The 19,864-nt window shown below is 32.7% G+C and overlaps 4 protein-coding genes across 4 annotated transcripts; 1 reads left to right on the top strand and 3 right to left on the bottom strand.

Moving 5' to 3' along the window:
- Nucleotides 1–2,542: 2,542 nt before the first annotated feature.
- On the top strand, nucleotides 2,543–8,718 carry HELRODRAFT_194432 (hypothetical protein). The gene is made up of 13 exons (XM_009031619.1): nucleotides 2,543–2,589; nucleotides 4,244–4,298; nucleotides 4,323–4,373; nucleotides 4,452–4,777; nucleotides 5,000–5,310; nucleotides 5,435–5,601; nucleotides 6,289–6,370; nucleotides 6,520–6,755; nucleotides 6,838–6,979; nucleotides 7,141–7,190; nucleotides 7,650–7,822; nucleotides 8,406–8,409; nucleotides 8,579–8,718. The coding sequence occupies exons 4-11, from the start codon at nucleotides 4,665–4,667 to the stop codon at nucleotides 7,746–7,748; spliced, it is 1,200 nt and encodes a 399-aa protein (XP_009029867.1). The 5' UTR covers nucleotides 2,543–2,589; nucleotides 4,244–4,298; nucleotides 4,323–4,373; nucleotides 4,452–4,664; the 3' UTR covers nucleotides 7,749–7,822; nucleotides 8,406–8,409; nucleotides 8,579–8,718.
- Nucleotides 8,719–8,723: 5 nt separating this feature from the next.
- Nucleotides 8,724–12,908, bottom strand: HELRODRAFT_158017 (hypothetical protein; the record flags this gene model as incomplete). The annotated part of the gene is made up of 12 exons (XM_009031618.1): nucleotides 8,724–8,853; nucleotides 9,047–9,109; nucleotides 9,426–9,501; nucleotides 9,647–9,770; nucleotides 9,939–10,050; nucleotides 10,174–10,272; nucleotides 10,514–10,570; nucleotides 10,770–10,905; nucleotides 11,027–11,150; nucleotides 12,202–12,270; nucleotides 12,429–12,546; nucleotides 12,838–12,908. The coding sequence occupies 12 exons, from the start codon at nucleotides 12,906–12,908 to the stop codon at nucleotides 8,724–8,726; spliced, it is 1,179 nt and encodes a 392-aa protein (XP_009029866.1).
- Nucleotides 12,909–13,999: 1,091 nt separating this feature from the next.
- HELRODRAFT_155397 (hypothetical protein) lies at nucleotides 14,000–16,530 on the bottom strand. The gene is given in 10 exon segments (XM_009031617.1): nucleotides 14,000–14,047; nucleotides 14,066–14,235; nucleotides 14,482–14,615; nucleotides 14,902–15,009; nucleotides 15,156–15,295; nucleotides 15,508–15,623; nucleotides 15,690–15,800; nucleotides 15,872–15,873; nucleotides 15,884–16,037; nucleotides 16,363–16,530. 9 exon segments carry the CDS (start codon nucleotides 16,430–16,432, stop codon nucleotides 14,144–14,146), a joined length of 927 nt encoding a protein of 308 aa, XP_009029865.1. The 5' UTR covers nucleotides 16,433–16,530; the 3' UTR covers nucleotides 14,000–14,047; nucleotides 14,066–14,143.
- An 853-nt stretch (nucleotides 16,531–17,383) lies between these two features.
- Nucleotides 17,384–18,192, bottom strand: HELRODRAFT_152344 (hypothetical protein; the record flags this gene model as incomplete). Its single annotated transcript, XM_009031616.1, has 3 exons — nucleotides 17,384–17,568; nucleotides 17,687–17,845; nucleotides 18,117–18,192. Coding segments are annotated over 3 exons (420 nt in total), but the record flags the coding sequence as incomplete, so codon positions are not given.
- Between the last annotated feature and the right edge of the window lie 1,672 nt (nucleotides 18,193–19,864).

Below are 19,864 nucleotides of genomic sequence, written 5' to 3'. Positions count from 1 at the left end.
ACCTCTGTGCAGGAGGGAGAATGAAGGGGAACTTTCGACTATCGTACCATTAACAATTTATTATAGATTAGTTAAGGTAATTGAATAGGTAGATAGGATTATTTTTATTAAGCAATTTAAGATGCAGGCACCGCTAAGCTTTCTAATGAGAATTTTCTCTTTCTCCATTCCACGGGCTGTGTTTCAACAACAATCTCGAGGAGGACTGGCACCAGTTTTGGAGGACAACGCAGGAAACGGAAGGCACTCATCATTTTGCCTTTGTCGAATGGACGACGGTAAGTTTTTTTAACATTTTACTCTCTTTATTATTTTCAAATATTATTTATTTGCCATTATTTACATTTTATAATTTTTTGCTTCTAAGATTCTAACATTCATTTACTACTAAGCTAATAAAAATAACTTGTCTACAGACTGATGAGAGGTGGGCAGTGGTGGGCGTCAGCACGTTTCAGATGGTGGTCTCATGATGATCGTTCCGATGACAACTCGAAGAAAACAACGACGATTTTTGAAGTATGGTTTAGTTTCGTTGTTTTTATTTTTTTCATTCATTCATTTTGTCACACAATCTTTCATTCATCCATTAATTGACTCATTCTATTCATTCATTGAATCATAGATTGGTTAATTCATTCAATTACTCAATCATTCGCTCAATCATTTATTCGTTTGTTCTTTCGTTTTAACATTCATTTACTACTAAGCCAATAAAAAAATTTGTCTACAGAATGATCAGAGGTGGGTTGTGATGGGAGTCAGCACGTTTCATGATGGTAATCTTATGGTAAGATAAGTTGCTTCTTACTTTTTTTCAATGGCTTGTTTTTTATTTAAAAAAATTAACTTTTTCTTTCAATTTTGTTTTTCAGTATCCGGTAAAATTCATTTCCTCGGTGCGTGTCAGATGATGGTCGGTGCAATGGAGGTTTTTCTGCGGTCTTTTTCTGAGGTTTTCCACTTCTTCACCCACTACGTCCGTAGTGGGTGAAGAAGTTTCTGGAGGGTACGCGCGCGCACATTTACATACACGCGCGCACATAAATACAACACACACATACACAACATCCATTCATTCGGTGTCGTTGTTGTTATGTTTCTCTTCAACTTTCTATTTTCTTTACCGGACTTAATTTAATTCATAGGTAAGTTAGGGATTGAGATGAGTTGAGCAACTGTAGGTAGGCTAGGGCTTAACATTAGTTAAAAAGTTTCAAGTAAATTATTAACATTAACATAAATTAAGAGCTTCAAGTAAAATTAAAACGTTAAAATATGTAAAATAAATGAGTTGAGTTATCATTACAGGTAAGCTAGGGCCCTGAGAGTAATTTAATTGTAGGTAGGTGACCGACTACTATTCTTGCGACTTTTTAATATTTTTTTGTGTGTTTGTTTTCGCTTCTTAGCACCACACAACACCAACAAAACAAACTACAATTTTTTTTGTCGTCGCCTTAAATTTTACCATTTTTGAACAATCTTTTTAATAATGTCTATTTATTTATTTGTAAAATGTTGACTGGTTTCTAGTTTCTTATTTTGGTTATATAATTTTTGGATATTTCCTGATTTACTTTGTATATATGCATGCATGAATAATTTCTGTTTGGTATGTTGATTTAGTCATTATGATATGCTGTGAACTGTCCTTACTAAATATTCATGTTTCGTGATAATTATTTTTTATCGAACGATATTTTGTTATTTGTTTGTTTAAAATCTGAACTTTTTAAAAAATTTACATTTAACAAATTTTAATTTTTCGTCGCTTTTCATCTTTTGATGATATCAAATAAAAGCAACTGTTGTGTTTTTCTTTTCTTACTAAAATCTCGAATACAAACATGTACACATAAAGAGACACACATACATACAAACATACATACATACATACACGCATACATACATACTGCCATCATATATACGCAGTACGATAAACATTCATGTCATTTCTGTCAATGTATTTTAAGTATCTTATACTGTTAATCTTGTTAACTATGATGACGATCATCATCATCATCATCACAACCATCATCAACGGACAACAATAACAACAATATAATAACAATTACAACAACAACAACAAAATAAAAATAGTTGTTCTCATTATGCATTTCAAAAGCTTGCATTCTTCTTTTAATACAACCGTTATATATATATATATATATATATATATATATATATATGTGTGTGTGTGTGTGTGTGTGTGAGTTTGTTTGTGTGTGCGTGTGCGTGTATGTGTATTGTATATTTTTATCTATTTATTGAAACGTTATTTTTTACGCATACCCCTTGTCTCATTCTCTCTCTCTCTCTCTCTCTCTCTCTCTCTCTCTCTCTCTCTCTCTCTCTTACTTTATATATATATATACATATATATATACATATATGACTGGCTGGCTGGCTGGCTGACCGACCGACCGACCGACTGACTGATTGTTTGATTTTTTGATTGATTTATCTCATAGTATTGTATACATGAGAAAAAATCCGATTAAGCCAACCTACGGCTTCAGTAAGTTACTGTTTTTCACCTGACAAAAGCAATTTCTATATTTATATTGACAAAAATAATTGTGATATGAATATATTGATTTATTTAAAGCATTATATGTACAAAAAAGTGCTATCGTAAGAGTTCTATGAAACCCTGTAAGCCACTGCTGTAAGCCAACGTATGATTTCAGCAGCCAGTTTCTTATGAGCACCAGCAGAACGTAAAATATTCATTGAATATAATGAAGATAGTTGTTCAAATAACAATTTTAATTTATTTAGACCGTTTATTTCATAAGCAAACCAATTTGTAACATGATCGAATAGTGTAAAAAAAAGGGTGACTATAGTTCAATCCTACTAAGCCAACCTTCGGCTTCAGTAAGCCACCGGATTTCACCGGACCAAAAGCAATTTTTTTATTCAAATTAACAAAAATAATTTAATAATGCATAATTCTATTAATCATTATTAAAATTAAATAGAATTACTACAATGTTTTAAGCATATTAAATCAAGTAAATATCTCATTTACTTGCTCGTTAAAATCCATGCAATTTCGTAAGCCAACAATCCAAGCACGACAAATAGCCCGACCGATAGATCGAATTGATCGATTAGTCCTATTCTAGTTATGTGGTTTGGAGCAAGGTGAGACATTACTGAAAATAATTAAAAGTTGAAAAAATTGAGGTTCTTTGCATATCTCTGCTTCAACCCATAAGAAGGTGTTGTATGCACTCCCCTTGACAAAAACTAATATTGTGGCTCAGCGTGTTTTTTTAGAACATTATTATGCTTTATAATAAATTTGTAAGTCGATAAGTTTTGAGCGTCAGGTATGACATATAGACTAAACTTGTGACAGCCTGTTTTTTTAGAAAATTTATTATTTTTTATAATAAATTTGAAAGTCGATATGTTTTGAGCGTCAGATATGACACGATAAAAATAAACTCGGGACAGCGTGTTTTTTTTTGGAAATTTATTGTAAGGCGTCGGTAATTCGATAATGTTTGAACGTCAGCTATGAAAGTAATGTTAAAAACTAAACTTGTGACTGCTTGTTTTTAGGAAATTTATTATGATTTATAATCAATTTGTTAGTCGATCAAGTTTGAAGCGCAGAAATAGCACAAAAACTGAACTTGTTAGGCCTACTTTGCCCGTTTCCCAACTAATTTATTATAAGGCGTCAGAAAGTCGATAAGTTTGAGCGTCAATTATGATACAAAAATCAAACATGTGACAGCATATTTCTTTAAGGAATTCATTATAAGGAGTCAGAATGTTTGAATGATAAGGTTTGAACGTTATAAGTTTTGTGCGTCAAATATGACAAAAAACGTTGAATGGTGAAAAATATTTTCCGTGATACTGCGTCCAATGGTACCTTTTAGTTTTTCGGGTTTATAAAACCCAGAAGATTGCTTTTTCGGTGGCTGATATATTTTTAGAAGGGTGATTTAATTCTTCGTATGTGGTTGAAATATTTTTTTGTGGCCGCAATTCTTAATGGTGAAAAAATGTTTTCGCGTTAAGATGCGCAATTAAATTTTTCGAGTTTTGAACAATGGAAGTCTGTTTTTTCAGTGGCTGGTATATTTTTAGAGGTAATTTTATTTTACATAAGTGGTAGAAATATTTTTAATTAATTTTTCTATGTTCACCTTACTGTTTCTTTCTAATTATTGTTTCATAGTTAACACAATCATTATTTATACATACGTTACTGAAATATATTGCATACATTTCAATAACCAGTTTTTGTAGATGCACAATTTCTAGTAACACCTACCATACATTAACCAGATAGTTCTCTCTCTTCCCACGACTTCTATATAGGTCGGTTCACGGTACAAGGAGCCGAGTTCAGTCCTACAATATCATGTATAATTTATTTTTTCTATATATTTTATATTGGAATTTTTTTAAATTTGTGAATCCAGACTTCCAGAAGAATGAAAAGATTGAGGTTTTATGAAAAGATTCCGATTTTAGATTTTTAGATTTTATTGGGATTCATTACAGATTAGCATTAGGATTAGGGTGTTAGGCCGATTAATTAGATATTAGAATAGATTATCATATATAGTTGATTAGTGTTTTCTGTATTGTAAGTGCAGTCAATTAGTATCTTTAATAATTTCATTTCGTATGACATGAAAATGAAACTAACAAAGAAATATGTTGATGATTTGGCGTGGAGTTCTCTAATTTACCCAAAAGATGAATTTGATCTGGCTCTGACACTTCGAAGTGGCCAATCTTTTAGGTTCTTTTTTAAACAAATTTTAATTTACTCATATCATTTTTAACATATATATATATAATATAAATATATATTAATACATCTATGATATAGTGTATATATATATATATATATATATATGTATATATATATATGTTTTGTATGTAATATAAGTATGTAAATGAATGATAATATAAATATAATACTGATGATAATGACATAGTGATGGTAATTTAATAACTCTAGATGGCTAAAATATGATGATGGTAGTACTACTACTACTACTGATACTGCTGATCAATGGATTGGTGTTGTAGAAAATGATGTCTGGATCCTCAGACAAAATAGGGGTGTACTTCAGTACAAAATTATCAATGACAACAACATTAACAACTACATCATCAACAACAAATTTGACAACATCAGTAACAATGACAGTCCCATCCATAAAAATCCTAATATGGCCAGCTCCGACAGTTCTCAGGACTCTAAAATCAGGAATTATTTCCATCTAGATCTTTCTCTCCTGGAGTTACATAAACAGTTTACTGAAAAAGGTAAAAAAATAGTTGTATTTATTTGTATGTTTGTTTGTATGCATGTATGCATATGACTAAGTGCTTGTTTTTGTGTGTGTGTGGGGGGGGCATATATGTAGATAATATTTTTTTTAATTCAAAGATAAAGACTTCTTAACAAGATTTCCTAGCTCAAAAAGCGTTAGGCTACTTAGGCAAAACCCAGTAGAAGTTTTGTTTTCTTTCATATGCTCCACTAACAACAATATCAGGAGAATCTGCAACATGGTAGAATGCATGTGTCGGCTGTTTGGGGCTGTTATTGTCCAGGTTGTATGTATGTGTGTTTACCAATAATTTTTGCGACTGAATGGGTTCTTAAACCTTGTATTAACGTGATGTTGTTCTTACCTATTGGCCGCGACACCTCAATTTGAGTTTCTTGGTTACAATAATTGAGTTGTGTTATCTTAAGCCTTATTTGGCAGGCTACTGACGAGTCTCGTGAGAAACGAAACGTACGTCTGGCCTATGGCGGATAATAGTTTGCCAATAATTATATGTATTTGTGTACAATTTTTATTTGTATATGTTTTTGTGGGCTTGTATGTATGTGTGTATGTTTATATGTATGTTTGTATGTACGTTTGTTTGTGGGATTATATATATGTTTGTATGTATTTGTGCATGTTTGTTTGCCAGTAAATTTTGCTCATCTGATCTCAAGCAAGCACCTTTTGACGCTGTTTTTTTTTTGTTGAATTCATATGCTAGATATTCAGGCGCCAATCCATTTAGCGACATGAACATAATTAGACAAATTTTAAGCCTTATCCTTTTTTGATCGGTAACCAGTGAAGGTCTTTCAAAATCGGCTTAACATGATCGAACTTTAATTACCAGTTATTAACTTAGCAGCCCGATTCTGCAATGACGGTGATTTTGATCATTGAAAACACAATTTTTGAATAATGTTAAACTCAAAAATGAACGAAAGCTCTTTTTGAAATACTGCAGATTGATGGGAAGGCTTATCACAAATTTCCAACCGTCAGTAGTTTGGCTGAAACAAGTGTTGAGGCAGAATTAAAAAAATCAGGTAAGTTTTATTTATATTGTAGTTTCGTAATAAAATATATTTATAATAATTATAATGAATGAATGAGTGAGTGAATGAGTGAGTGAATTGAAATAATTATAGTTGGTAATAGTAATTAATAATAATAATAATGTTATTACTTCTGACAGGGTTTGGTTACAGAGCCAAGTTCATCAATGAAACTGCCAAAAAGCTTCTAAAAGAACATGAAAACAATAATAATAACAACGATGATAACAATAATAATAACATTAATAATGTTGATGATAATAATATAGATGATAGTGCTGATGGTCGCTGTGAGAGGTATCTATTTGGTCTTCGGAATGGCAAATATGACGACGCCAAAAAGATATTATTGCAGTATCCAGGCATCGGTCCAAAGGTTTATTATTATTATTATTATTAACTATCATTATCGATTGATGTGATTGGCCAGGGCAAAAATTTAAATTTCCACCAATCAGGTTGCAGACTGCATATGCCTCATGTCTCTCGACCAATTAAACGCCGTCCCCGTTGACACGCACGTTCGCCAGGTGGCGGAGAAGATTTATAATTTCAAAATGGAGGCCAAGTCCCTAACTACAAACTCCTATGATAAGATATGTACGGAATTTATCATGTCATTAGTGTTATTATTGTTGATGCTACTATTATTGTGATTGTTAATATTGTTATTTTATGTCTTCAAATGATAATATAATTAAATAATTAATTAATATTTTATTATTTTAAATGATTATTTCAACTTTAAAATTTTTCTCAAGCCACATTTTTTCAATCACTCTGGGGACGGTATGCCGGATGGGCACAGAGTGTAAGTTAACTTATCAGTAGAACAAGAAGTTTTTTTATAGTTTTATCTGGCATAGTTGTTAAAGTCGCCTGTTTCTGCTTCGCTCTGCCTGGGTTCGAATGCAACAAAAGGAACCCACCCTGTCTGCCACATGATTCGTGTGTGATGCGTCGTTTAGCATGTATTCGTACACGCTGTTTGGGTGTGTGTGTGTGTGTGTTGTTGACTCCTCCGAACTTAGGAAGAGTTTATTTGACCTTTAACCTTTTAATCTTCAGAGTTTTCCCTTTTTTCTGCTTTTTAAAAGTTTATTTAAGTCTTAATTTTGCGATTTTATTCATGGATGGTAGTAAAAAATTTTATGATTTATTAGTAATTGTCAATTTATTCAAACTTGAATTTCTATTCAAAGTAATGAGAATTATTATCGATATATATTCTTATAATAATAATTATAATTATTGTTTCACCTGACTTCAGATCGCATTTTCTGGTCAGTTGAATTTAGATGCTAATACTACAACATCATCTGTAGCACTACTGAAAGTTGCACGCAACAAACGAAAAAGAAAAAAATAAAATTGTTATTATTTTTGTTGTTGTTTATAATAATATGCACTCGAAATACGTAAAGAACGCCTGCACGAGATTGATTTCAATCATATATATTCGCCACGGTACCAAAGTATTCTGCTAAAATCTATAAACTAGAATGGAAAAAGTTTGTAATCAATCGTCATCTTATTTAAACTCTAACTCCTTGTTGCCTGTATCTCAATCTGGTTTCAGACTTGCTCACAGTACTGAAACTTTCTTTACTCAAAAATACATAATGGTATCCTTCTCTCTAATAACATTAGTAATCTCACTCTTCTCGCTCTTGACTTTTCCTCTGCTTTTGATACTGTTAATCATACTATTCTCTTGAGGCTGCTAGATCTTTCTTTTAATATTACTGATTCTTGTCTATCTTGGTTTTCTTCTTATCTCTGTAATCGTTTTTCTTCTGTTGTTCTCAATAATTCTACTTCTAACTCCTCTACTCTTACTTTCGGGGTACCTCAGGGTTCTATCCTTGGCCCTCTTCTATTTATACTCTATACTTCTGAACTACCTCGTATTATTAATAATTTTTCTTTCACTAGTCAACTATATGCTGATATTTCTAACATTTATACTTTTTCTCCATCTAATCTAAACACTCTATTACCATTTCTCTTATTATCTTACCTGATTCTAAAACTCTTGATGTTTCTTTCTCACAAGTTTTGTAGCCTAGGCTTTATCTTTGATTCTAGCGAATTAGTTTTTGAGTTACAACAAAAGGTAGTTTTTATTATTATTGTTGTTTCACGATCTCGACTCAAAACCCATCTGTTTGTAAAATATAAATAATTGCCACTCTTTGTTCGTGATCACAAAAATTTCAAGTCAAACAGATTTCATTGATTGGAACGGTCTTTATTATAACAAAAAAAAACGAACAATAATAATAAATAATAATTACGAAACGGTTTTTATTTGAAAGTATTAAATCATGGGAAGATGATGCTGTTAGTAGTTGAACATTTCTTGGCAGATGCCAACGCCGTGTTCGTCAAACTGATCCTTAGTGACGATGTGATTAGTGAAGTCCGGGGAATTCCCAAGTAAGCACCCACCCTGCCAACTAGCCTGAATAGGGCTGTGAATGAGTGAATTAATGGACGAAGGATCGAGTGAATTAGAGTGTATGCATGAATGGATTAATAAGGGCAAAGATATGTTAACTTTTTTGGAAGGCGAACGAATGAACGAAAGAATGGATTAATGATTGAATAAGTGAGTGAATGGATGAATGAACGATTGAATGAAACAAAATTAGCGAAAACATCCACCTATCGTCGAGTCGAACGTTTATTTCAAAGTGATCAGGAGCCAATGTTCTCAAATCTTTGAAACTGTTTCAATTGATTCAGAAGGGAATTTATTATTATTCTTAATATTTTTAGTAGTAGTAGTAGTAGCAGCAGTAGTAGTAGCAGCAGTAGTAGTAGTAGTAGTAGTAGTAGTAGTAGTAGTAGTAGTAGCAGCAGCAGCAGTAGTAGAAGTAAAGTAGCATTTGCATTAGTAGCAATTAGTGTCAGTGCTGTGCTCTTACAAGTGTCGTTATTGTCGCCGTTCGCATCATTGCGGTGATTCGCTTCAACGACAATAAATAATAATAAATTATATAAATAATTATAATAATGATAATAATAATAAATAATTACTTACACTCTTTCTCTGAATCCGGGCAAGCAAGAATTGCCACCAGTTAATATTATATTTAGGTAGAGAAATGGTTGTAACTCTGAAAACAATATAATAAGAATAATTAATAATAAATGGTAATAATATTTTATAGTAACAATTATAATGAATGGATAACAACAATAACAATGATTGATAGTAAAAGATAATAAATGAAAATTAAAGAAATTTCAAAACGCGCCCACCTTCGGGGCACAGGCCGATGACGTAAGCGATGGCTTCCGGAATTCCCATCTCGTGGATCCCTATGTCGGATGGATGGAAGAGAAGTTCCGGAATGGAGAACCTTTCGTTACAAACCCGAATTATCTTCAATTTGATTGGTTGATTAATTGGTGGGTTGGTTAATTGGTGGGTTGGTTGATTGATGATTTATTGGTTGAATGAAAGATTATATTGTTGGTTAGCAAAATGAGTTGAGAAATGAATGATCAACTGGTTGATAGAATAACTGATAAATTATGCTAATTAAACAACCTGCTCGGATGAATTAATCTCGGTGTCAGGCTCTTTGATATGACCTCTCTTGATATGCGCATAATCAGGCAGTACGTAGTCAAGGGCTATCTTGTTACTGGGGCCTTTCTGCCTGTTCATTAACATAATTTACTCAAGAATAACAAACAATGTATGACAGCAACAATAATAATAATGATAAACGAAGGAAAAGGATAATAATAATAACAATAATAATAACAATAATAATAACAACTTTGCGAGGTTCATATCGGCATAGAAATCCTGGGAGACGAAACATGTGTCCTCTTTCAGCTGGTTTATGACGTGCGTCTCATCCATGACCATCAATTGCCTATCATCATTATCATTATTATTATTATTGTTATTATTATTTTTATTATTAATGTTATTGTTGCTAATAATAGTTTTAAATAGGCTGAAAAAATATTTTAGAGAATTAAAAACGAATAAAAATTTTCTCATTAAAACCGTTGAAAGATGTTTATTTACAGCGTTGACTGACTGCATCTGAGGTTAGAATAATAATAATAATAATAATAATAATAACTGCAGCAATCAAAATAAAAATTAACCTGTAAGATATAACTTCTTTCAAGTGATTGGTCAGAATTTTTCCTCCAATGCTAATTCTGTATGTTTGTGGTGTGTGTTTGCGTGTGTGTCAGTGAATGTATGTGTGTTGTGTGTGTAGTATGCGTGTGTGTGTGTGTTTGTTGTGTGTGTACAAAATATCAAACAAACAAATTCATACAAGCATTAGATTGAATATATAAACACAGATTTAAACAGCAAACACAGATACACACACACATACACACAAACATATACCTCCTCATAGCCATCTTAACAGCCCTACCATTATGATATGGGACTACATGAGTGTACGAGTAGCCTGAATCAACCACCAAACAACAAAATAAATTCTTCTTCTTTCTCTGCTGTTTGTATTGGATTAGGTAGCTAGCTGGCGGTGATAATGATGATAATTATTATTATAATTATAAAATAATAAAAATAACAATAAAATAATAAAAATAACAATATAAATAATAAAAATAATTATGATCAAAAAGGGTGTAACTAACGGTTACAACGAAATAAAAATGGCACTTGGTACTCTTCGAAGAAAATTTCATCAATCGATTCTTGGATGGATTTGAAGTTCAGATAAGACTCTGTAACAATGAAGCCTGACTCTTCAAAGTTTACCTGATTTGTCGAGTGATCGGTTGTTTGGTTGGTAGACTGGTTAGTTGATTGTTTGGTTGATAGGCTGGTTATTTGATTGTTTGGTTGGTAGGCTGGTTAGTTGATTGTTTGGTTGGTAGGCTGGTTAGTTGATTGTTTGGTTGGTAGGCTGGTTATTTGATTGTTTGGTTGGTAGGCTGGTTATTTGATTGTTTGGTTGGTAGGCTGGTTAGTTGATTATTTGGTTGGTAGGCTGGTTAGTTGATTGTTTGGTTGGTAGGCTGGTTATTTGATTGTTTGGTTGGTAGGCTGGTTAGTTGATTGTTTGGTTGGTAGGCTGATTATTTGATTGTTTGGTTGGTAGGCTGGTTAGTTGATTGTTTGGTTGGTAGGCTGGTTAGTTGATTATTTGGTTGGTAGGCTGGTTAGTTGATTGTTTGGTTGGTAGGCTGGTTATTTGATTGTTTGGTTGGTAGGCTGGTTAGTTGATTGTTTGGTTGGTAGGCTGGTTAGTTGATTGTTTGGTTGGTAGGCTGGTTAGTTGATTGTTTGGTTGGTAGGCTGGTTAGTTGATTGTTTGGTTGGTAGGCTGGTTAGTTGATTGTTTGGTTGGTAGGCTGGTTAGTTGATTGTTTGGTTGGTAGGCTGGTTATTTGATTGTTTGGTTGGTAGGCTGGTTAGTTGATTGTTTGGTTGGTAGGCTGGTTATTTGATTGTTTGGTTGGTAGGCTGGTTAGTTGATTGTTTGGTTGGTAGGCTGGTTAGTTGATTATTTGGTTGGTAGGCTGGTTAGTTGATTGTTTGGTTGGTAGGCTGGTTATTTGATTGTTTGGTTGGTAGGCTGGTTAGTTGATTGTTTGGTTGGTAGGCTGGTTAGTTGATTGTTTGGGTGGTAGGCTGGTTAGTTGATTGTTTGGTTGGTAGGCTGGTTAGTTGATTGTTTGGTTGGTAGATTGAATTGTCATTTGAGAAAATGGTTGGTTCATGGTTGGTTCATGGTTGGTTCATGGTTGGTTCATGGTTGGTTCATTGTTTGGATGGTTGATTTATTTATTAAATGATATTTACTTACAGCCAGTTCATTCTTGCCAAACATGTGATCCCAGACTTGCTTCTCTATTTCCCAATTAGTTAGGTAACCCTGGACAGATAAATTTAAAAAATTAAATTAAAAAACAAGTAAAATTAAAAGTAAATTTAAAAAAAAATTTGATTGTAATTATATTATTTGAATTATTTTCACTATCATCACCATTACAATAACTATCATAATCATCACCATCGTCATCCTCATCATACTTTTTGAAAGGCGAGTAAGAAATAGAGGCCAGACAGATCTTTGCATTCGTCGATCTGGTTGCCGATAAAAATTCTGTTCCTAACTGTTTTTGCCTTGATGACACAGTTGGGGATTATTCTGTTTGATTGATGGCCAGTGGGCAGAGTTATGATATATATAAGTTAAGATATTAGTATTAGTTTATCAGATAAACTTTATCTTTTAGTTTTAAATCTTGTATTATCTGATCAATGAAAGTTAATTAAAAAAAATATTTGAACAGTATTTGATATTAATATTATTAATTAAATTAAATTAATTAGAGATATAATTAAATTAAAAGGTTAATCTAATGAATGATTTAATAAAAATAGCAAAAAATGAAAAATAGATAAGAATAAAAAGAAAAGAATAAATCAATAAACTTACTTAGGGTTCATCTCAGAAATGTACCCAACTTTGGCCGTATAAGCTCCGTTGTCCAACATTACGGTAGTCATTTTACTTTAAAATTTAATTTATTTTGGCGTAAAAAATGACTTTAAAAGAATTTTTAATTTAAATTTTTTTAAATAAAAAAGAATTTAGTGATCAAACGCGTGATTTTTAAGGATGATAAAGCTAAGAGAATTTTAGTAATAACAGAATTAACTTTTAAATAAATTAAAAGTAAATTGTTAACAACAAACTATTAAAAATAGTGTGGCGCTTAATTTTAATGAAAATTGTCATATTTCTCATATTAGCGTTTCACTCATAGTTTTTACACTTTGAACACATATAAAACTATCTAAACAATTCATTTAAAACAATGTAATATAAATTATTAAAACATTGAAAATTAATTGACCATCTTATACACGATGGAATAGGATGAACAGCCGAACAATCATATAGATAGATCATCACGGTCAACAACAACATCATGATTATTTGTATTAAAAATATGTTATAAATAATTTTGGACACAGTGAAAGGCAAAATAAATAAACCACCATTTCACACTAATTTAATATATAAACTTGAACATGTGTGTGTGTGTGTGTGTGTGTGTGTACGAAATCTGTAGTATGATTAATTGTATTTAAATAGCAAGTACAGCTACAAGTATCTAAACACTGGCTACAAGTATCAGAGTCATACAGAGACGTACAAAGCCATACACAGTTATATGGAGCCACACACTGAGTCTTATAGAAAGAAAATTAATCCCTTTCCAATGTTCTCATAATGTGAAGAGAATAAATTATAATTAGAATAAAATATAATTGTTAATAAGAAAAAAATGTATCAATGTTAATTTTCAATATTAATATCGGTATTTCCATTTTTACGCCCAAGAGATTGAGCTCTACACGAGTCTAGTAACTAACTACAACAGCTTGATTCAAAATATCAGTCACGTTCCAAAAAATTTGAACTATAGCATACATAGTGGCGTATCATTTGAAAAATTAGGAATAATGATTATTATTATTTAAATGTGTTATATTATAATTGTTTTATTATTATTATCGTTGCAAAATTTACAAATTTCAAGTGATTCAAACTTCAAGTGATGCATAAACAAAACGAACCAGCCCAGATGAATAGGATGGGAATTGTTGGGAGATAAGTCATAAAATACTATATCAACAATAGCAACAACAACAACAACAACAACAACAACAATAATAATAATAATCGGAATAATAACAACAACAATAATAATAATATCAAAAGATATAAATCGTAATTAGATGCAAGGAACTTTATAAAGGACGGAATCTTCATCGTTCTCTCTCCTTACAACGAATTCAAAACATTCGTAACCAGTACAAGCAGCTCCTGAATGAATGAATGAATGATCGAATGAATGAACGAATGAAATAGAATAAATGAATGAATGAATGAACAAAGTAACATTTATATAGCGCAGGCTTGCAATTGAATTTCCACAAACGGAAATGCGCAAGCCAAAAAATAAGGCACGGAAGAGGTGCTTTAGGAACCGGAGAATACCTTACGTAGAAAACAAATGAATAGACTACAATAATGAACCAATAAACTACAGTAGAACTATAAATAGCCCACCAAATTCCCCGCTTATAGAGAGGCCAAGTACAGCCCCTCTAGCTTCTGGATAATGTTTTTTCATTCGCTTCATTACATGCTCCGCTGCCTCTGAAGGTTTCATACCATTGCGCATCAATTCTACCATGTGAAAACTGCTTACGATGATGATGTTGTTGTTGATGGTGATGATGATGACAGTGATGTTGATAACGGTGATGAACATAGTAATGATGATGGAGGTGTTGGTGGTAAAAGAGTTTTTTTTTATAACCATTCACACACCAGCCCAGCCATCAGCAACTGTGGGTCTTATAAAGTATTGAACCAACAAATCAACAAATTAACCTATAACCACTGGCCAATATTAACCACCAATCCATATTAAATAACAAGAAACTAAACCACCCAACCAACCTCCTAACTAACCACACAACTAACCTAGGCAAAAACCTCATTAGGATATCACCATTTCCGGTTGCGCCAGCTCCGCCCACTTCATCGTCGGCGTAGGCCCCAGAACCAGGGATGGGCGAATCTCCAACTCGTCTGCAAATAATAATTTTACAAAATAATAATTTTACTCGTGACAACCCTCATCATTGTCGTTATAATTAATATTTTTATTATTCTAGAAGCAGGAAGAGAAGCCTCAAAATAACTGGCAACTTAACAAACAATCCCCACCAACCAACCCAGGTATCTTATGCTTCAAGCCGTTTGTAGAACATCCAACAGCCACCCTACCAAGCTGGTTCATGGCGATCATCGTGATGGTGTCGTGGCTGTCTGCCAGATTAGCAGCAGCGCGTTTCTGCTGGTCTGCAGGCAGGTTCTAAATGATCATCAGTACAATGGTTAATGAGAGTGTCGATGATAATCACACAAGTAACATCTATAATGCCAGCGCAGATAAGGATGATAGTAAAATAAGATTAATGGTAACAGCAGTAGCAACAACGGCAGCAGTAGTAGTAGCAGTGGCAGTAGCTGTAGTAGCAGCAGCAGCAGCAGTAGTAGAAGTAGTAGTATTAATAATGCTAGAACCTTCCAGAAATTTGGCAGACGGTTTTGTTCATCCTTCCACTTCCTCCACATTTCTAATGACTTTTCCGTCTGTAATGTTTCTCGTTTGAAACCCATCTTTACAGCAAAATCGGTTGCTAGTACCAACAAAACTGTTAAGTATAATATCCTTTAGTACTAATTTTTTTATTATAATTAATTACCCAGTTCTCCAACGAGCAAGGAATGTTCAGTATGCTTAAGAACCATTTTTGCTACCTTTGTGACATCTTTAATTTCCCTCAAGGCACCAACACAACCTACATCTAAAGTCAATCTAATGAAAAAACAAGTGTGTGTGTGTGTTTGTGTCTGTGTGCGTGTAATATATGAATAATTTAGTTAAATTTAAACCAACCCATCCATAACCATGGCATCTAAAGTGGTTTCACCATTTTCGTCTGGACTTCCTCCATAGCCCACAGTCCCTCTTGATTGAATTCGTTCGCTGTAACTGCAACCTTCCACTACTGCCTCTATCGGGTCGTCAGTTGATTTCAATACTCTCCACGCTGTTCAAATAAAGTTTAATATAAATTGATGATTGTACTCTTATTTTTGGTTATTTCAGAGAATCATTTTTTCTTTAATATTTAATTCAAAGTTTTTAAATTTAAAGTTTTCAAGAGGGTTTGTTTAAAATTTAAACATAAACTCTAACAGCTAAAATAAAACTAACAGATGTTTAAAAATAAGATGAAAGTTTAATTACGTTAGTAATTTAATAAAGATTTGTGATTTTAGAAAAACGACATATAAAAATAAAATAAAATAAATGATAATCCATTCCATACTTTTTTAATTTTTAGTTAGAGAAAAAAAATTAGAAATATTGGCCTTCATTAGTTGAGAAAGGTTCGTTCCAAGTAGTGGCAATGATGCTTCTGCCAGAACATTTTGACGCCATTTTTCCAATTTATTTAATTTTTTATTTTATTTTATTTAAAAAAAGAAACTAATTAATTAAGAAACGAAAATAGAAATTTCCACCGAGAAATTTATAAAATGTTTTTTCAATTAAATAACAAGGCGCTTAACTTTATCAGTCTAATTTCTACCCTTAGTATCATTATAGATGATATCCATTGGATATATATAATCCATGATATATCTACAATTATTATCAATTAATATTCTTACAAACGAAATCACTAATGATATATTCTGTATCTTATATGCGAATACGTGTGTAAAATTCACTCAAAATGAAAAAATTCCAATATCACCGTATAACTGAGGTTATATTTCAAAAACTGGTAAAACTATATATATATATATATAACATTTTTTTGAATATGTTGTGTGTGTGTGTGTGTGTGTGTGTGTGTCTGTGTGCACGTGTGTGTTTGTTTCCAAATGATTCAAATATAAATCAAAAACTACTTCTATTAATACTACCCGAAGAAGAACAACATTCATAAAATCCTCTAAACTCCTCCATGCATCCTAATTTACGATCGTCATCATCATCATCATCATCAATATTATCATCATTATCATCATCGCCATCATCATTATCACCATCGTTATTATTATCATTACGACAACTTTTATTGTACTTCTCATCTCTGGTGTCACTATCATCATCGTCATTTCTTTTAACATCACTATTTAAATTAACAACATTATTATTATTATTAATATTATATGTATTGTTATTATTATTGTTATTAACATAAGTTTTATTATTATTATTATAAGTATTATTATTATTATCACCATAATTTCTACGCGCGCCAGCAGCACTGCAGAAGCTTCCACCATTACTAATTCCACCAAAATTCACCCCAAACCCGCAACCCTCCATGCCCTCATCGAGGTCGTCATCATTCTGGCACCCCTCAAGTCTCAGAGAGGTCTTCACCCTTTTGTCCCTCTGTCGCCTGTTACAGAACCAGACTCTGACTACTTCCTTGTCTAGACGGAGCGTCTGGGCCACTTGGAAAATTTCGTAGGAGGTGGGCTTGGGCCGTCTGAAAAAATGGGCTTCAAGGGCATCCTTGGCCCTTAAGCCGATTGTTGTTCGTCGTTTTCGGCGTCTGTCTGTTTGTTTGTTTGTTTGTATGTATGTATGTATGTTTGTTTGTTGTTTGGTTGTGTTTTCGTATTGTTATTATTCTCATCATCGTCGTCGTCGTCGTCATCACCATCATCATCTCACCTAATTTATCATCAGTGATATTCTTCTCAGCATCTTCCAGCCATTGCTTCAAAATTGGCCGCAGCTTGCAAGCGTTTTTGTAGCTGAGCTGGAGGTTCTCGAATCGACAAATTGTCGTTTGGCTAAAAACCGAGCCGTGGATTTTAGCTAAGCTATTTCCTATGAGCGTGCGTGTGTGTGTGTGTGTGTGTGACTGTGCATGTGTTTATTTGAGTGTGTGCATTTGTGTGTGTGTATTTTTATGTGCGTGTGTGTGTATATATATATAAGTTTAAAACAAAACCAAAGCAAGCGGAAATTTGAATAATTACGAATGAGTAAAAATCATTACAAGGCATTACAAATCCTTACAAATCATTACAAATCCTTACAAAATCCTTATAATAATCACTCATTACTTACAAATTAAACTTCGAATTCGTTTACCCACCGACATTAGTCTGAGTAAATCCGAGCCTTATTCGCCGAGTTTTGAAACTAATGGCGAACTTTTCGAGATCTTTGAGTTCGCCCCCAGTGCACGTCACGTGGTCTGCGTTAACCATTTCCGGTGTGTCTAATTGCTCAATGTCTATATCTACGTCATCGTTGTTGTTGTTTTTCTGGATGATGTTGTTGATGTTGTGGATGAAGCTGCTGTTGCTGCTACTGCTGCTGCGATTAAAGTTGTTGTTGCTATTGAAGTAAAGGTAGTTGTTGATGTCACTGAAGTTGTTGTTGTTACTGTAGTTGTTGTTGTAAATATGACCATAAACATCATTATGCATAAATTTGAAATTAGTATTGCAGTCCGTAAAAATGTTGTTGTTGTTGCTGCTGATGATGTTGTTGCTGCTGATGATGATGTTGTTGTTGTTGTTATTGTGGTTATTGCTGTTTATGTTTTTTTTGTTGCTATTAATGTTTTTAAAGTTGTTGTTGTTGTTGTTGTTAACAACGCTAAAATCATCATAGTAATCGCGGTGAAATTGTTTGTTTCTAAATGCGTATATATTATTATCATTATTATCATTATTAATACTGTTGATGTAGTTGTCGTTACTGTTGTTGTTATTATTGCTAGTGTTGTTATTATTTTTATTATTATTGTCGCTGTTGTTGTTGTTGTCATCATCATCATCAATGACTTCAAGATATTTACCATCCTTTACATCATCATCATCGTCTTCGTCGTCGTCATCTTCGTAATTACCATGATGGTGATGTAATGATAATGATGAAGACGATGATGATGATATTGATGATAACGCTTCTAAAACTCTTGGTAGATTTGAAAAGAAGGATGATGATGTAAATGTTCTTCTTGATAATGATGATGATGATGTTAATGTTCTTGATGATGATGATGATGATGATGATGATGACGACGACGATGATGATGATGTTAATGTTCTTGATGATGATGATGATGATGACGATGATGATGATGATGATGACGACGACGATGTTTTGTGTAAAAGTTCATTTATACTACAATTTTCTCTTGGAAAATAATTTGTGTTATTATTATTATTATTATTAGTAGTAGTAGTAGTAGTAGTAGTAATAGTAGTAGTAGTAGTGGAAGAAGTGGTAGTGGTATTAGAAGTAGCAGTAGTGGCGTTTCCGTCCTTACCAATATCACAACGAAAGCAGTGTTTGAAATTCGCACGATGTATATACTTTGATAATAATAAGGGGTTTATTTTAAAGAACCTTTCGTGAAAATAAGAAGACATGTTGTTGTTGTTGTTGTAGTTGTTGTTGTTGTTGTAGTTGTTGATGTTAATATTGCTGCTGTTGATGTTGCAAATGTCATTAATGTTGTTGTTGTTGACGTTTGGGAGTCTTTGAAAATACTTAAAATTTGATGAAATGAATTTAAACTGTTGTTGTTGTTGGTGGTGGTGTTTGTGTTGTTGTTGTTGTTGTTGGTAATGATGATGATGTTGATAAAGATGATGGTAAAAATTTTGATGATGATGATGAAGATGGTGATGATGATGGTGTTGTTGTTGTTGATGATGATTCAAAAAGTGCAATGATGATAACTGATGTTGTTGTTGTTGTTGATGTTGTTGTTGTTGATGTTGTTGTTGTTGATGTTGTTGTTGTTGATGTTGTTGTTGTTGATGTTGTTGTTGTTGATGTAGTAGTATTAGTTGTTGTTTTTGTTGTAACTCATTCATTCTATATAGT

This window comes from Helobdella robusta (genome assembly GCF_000326865.2).
Source record: "Helobdella robusta unplaced genomic scaffold HELROscaffold_76, whole genome shotgun sequence".
Classification (NCBI taxonomy): domain Eukaryota; kingdom Metazoa; phylum Annelida; class Clitellata; order Rhynchobdellida; family Glossiphoniidae; genus Helobdella; species Helobdella robusta.
Note: the sequence above shows the minus strand (reverse complement) of the source record. Positions and strands in the feature narration are given on the sequence as shown.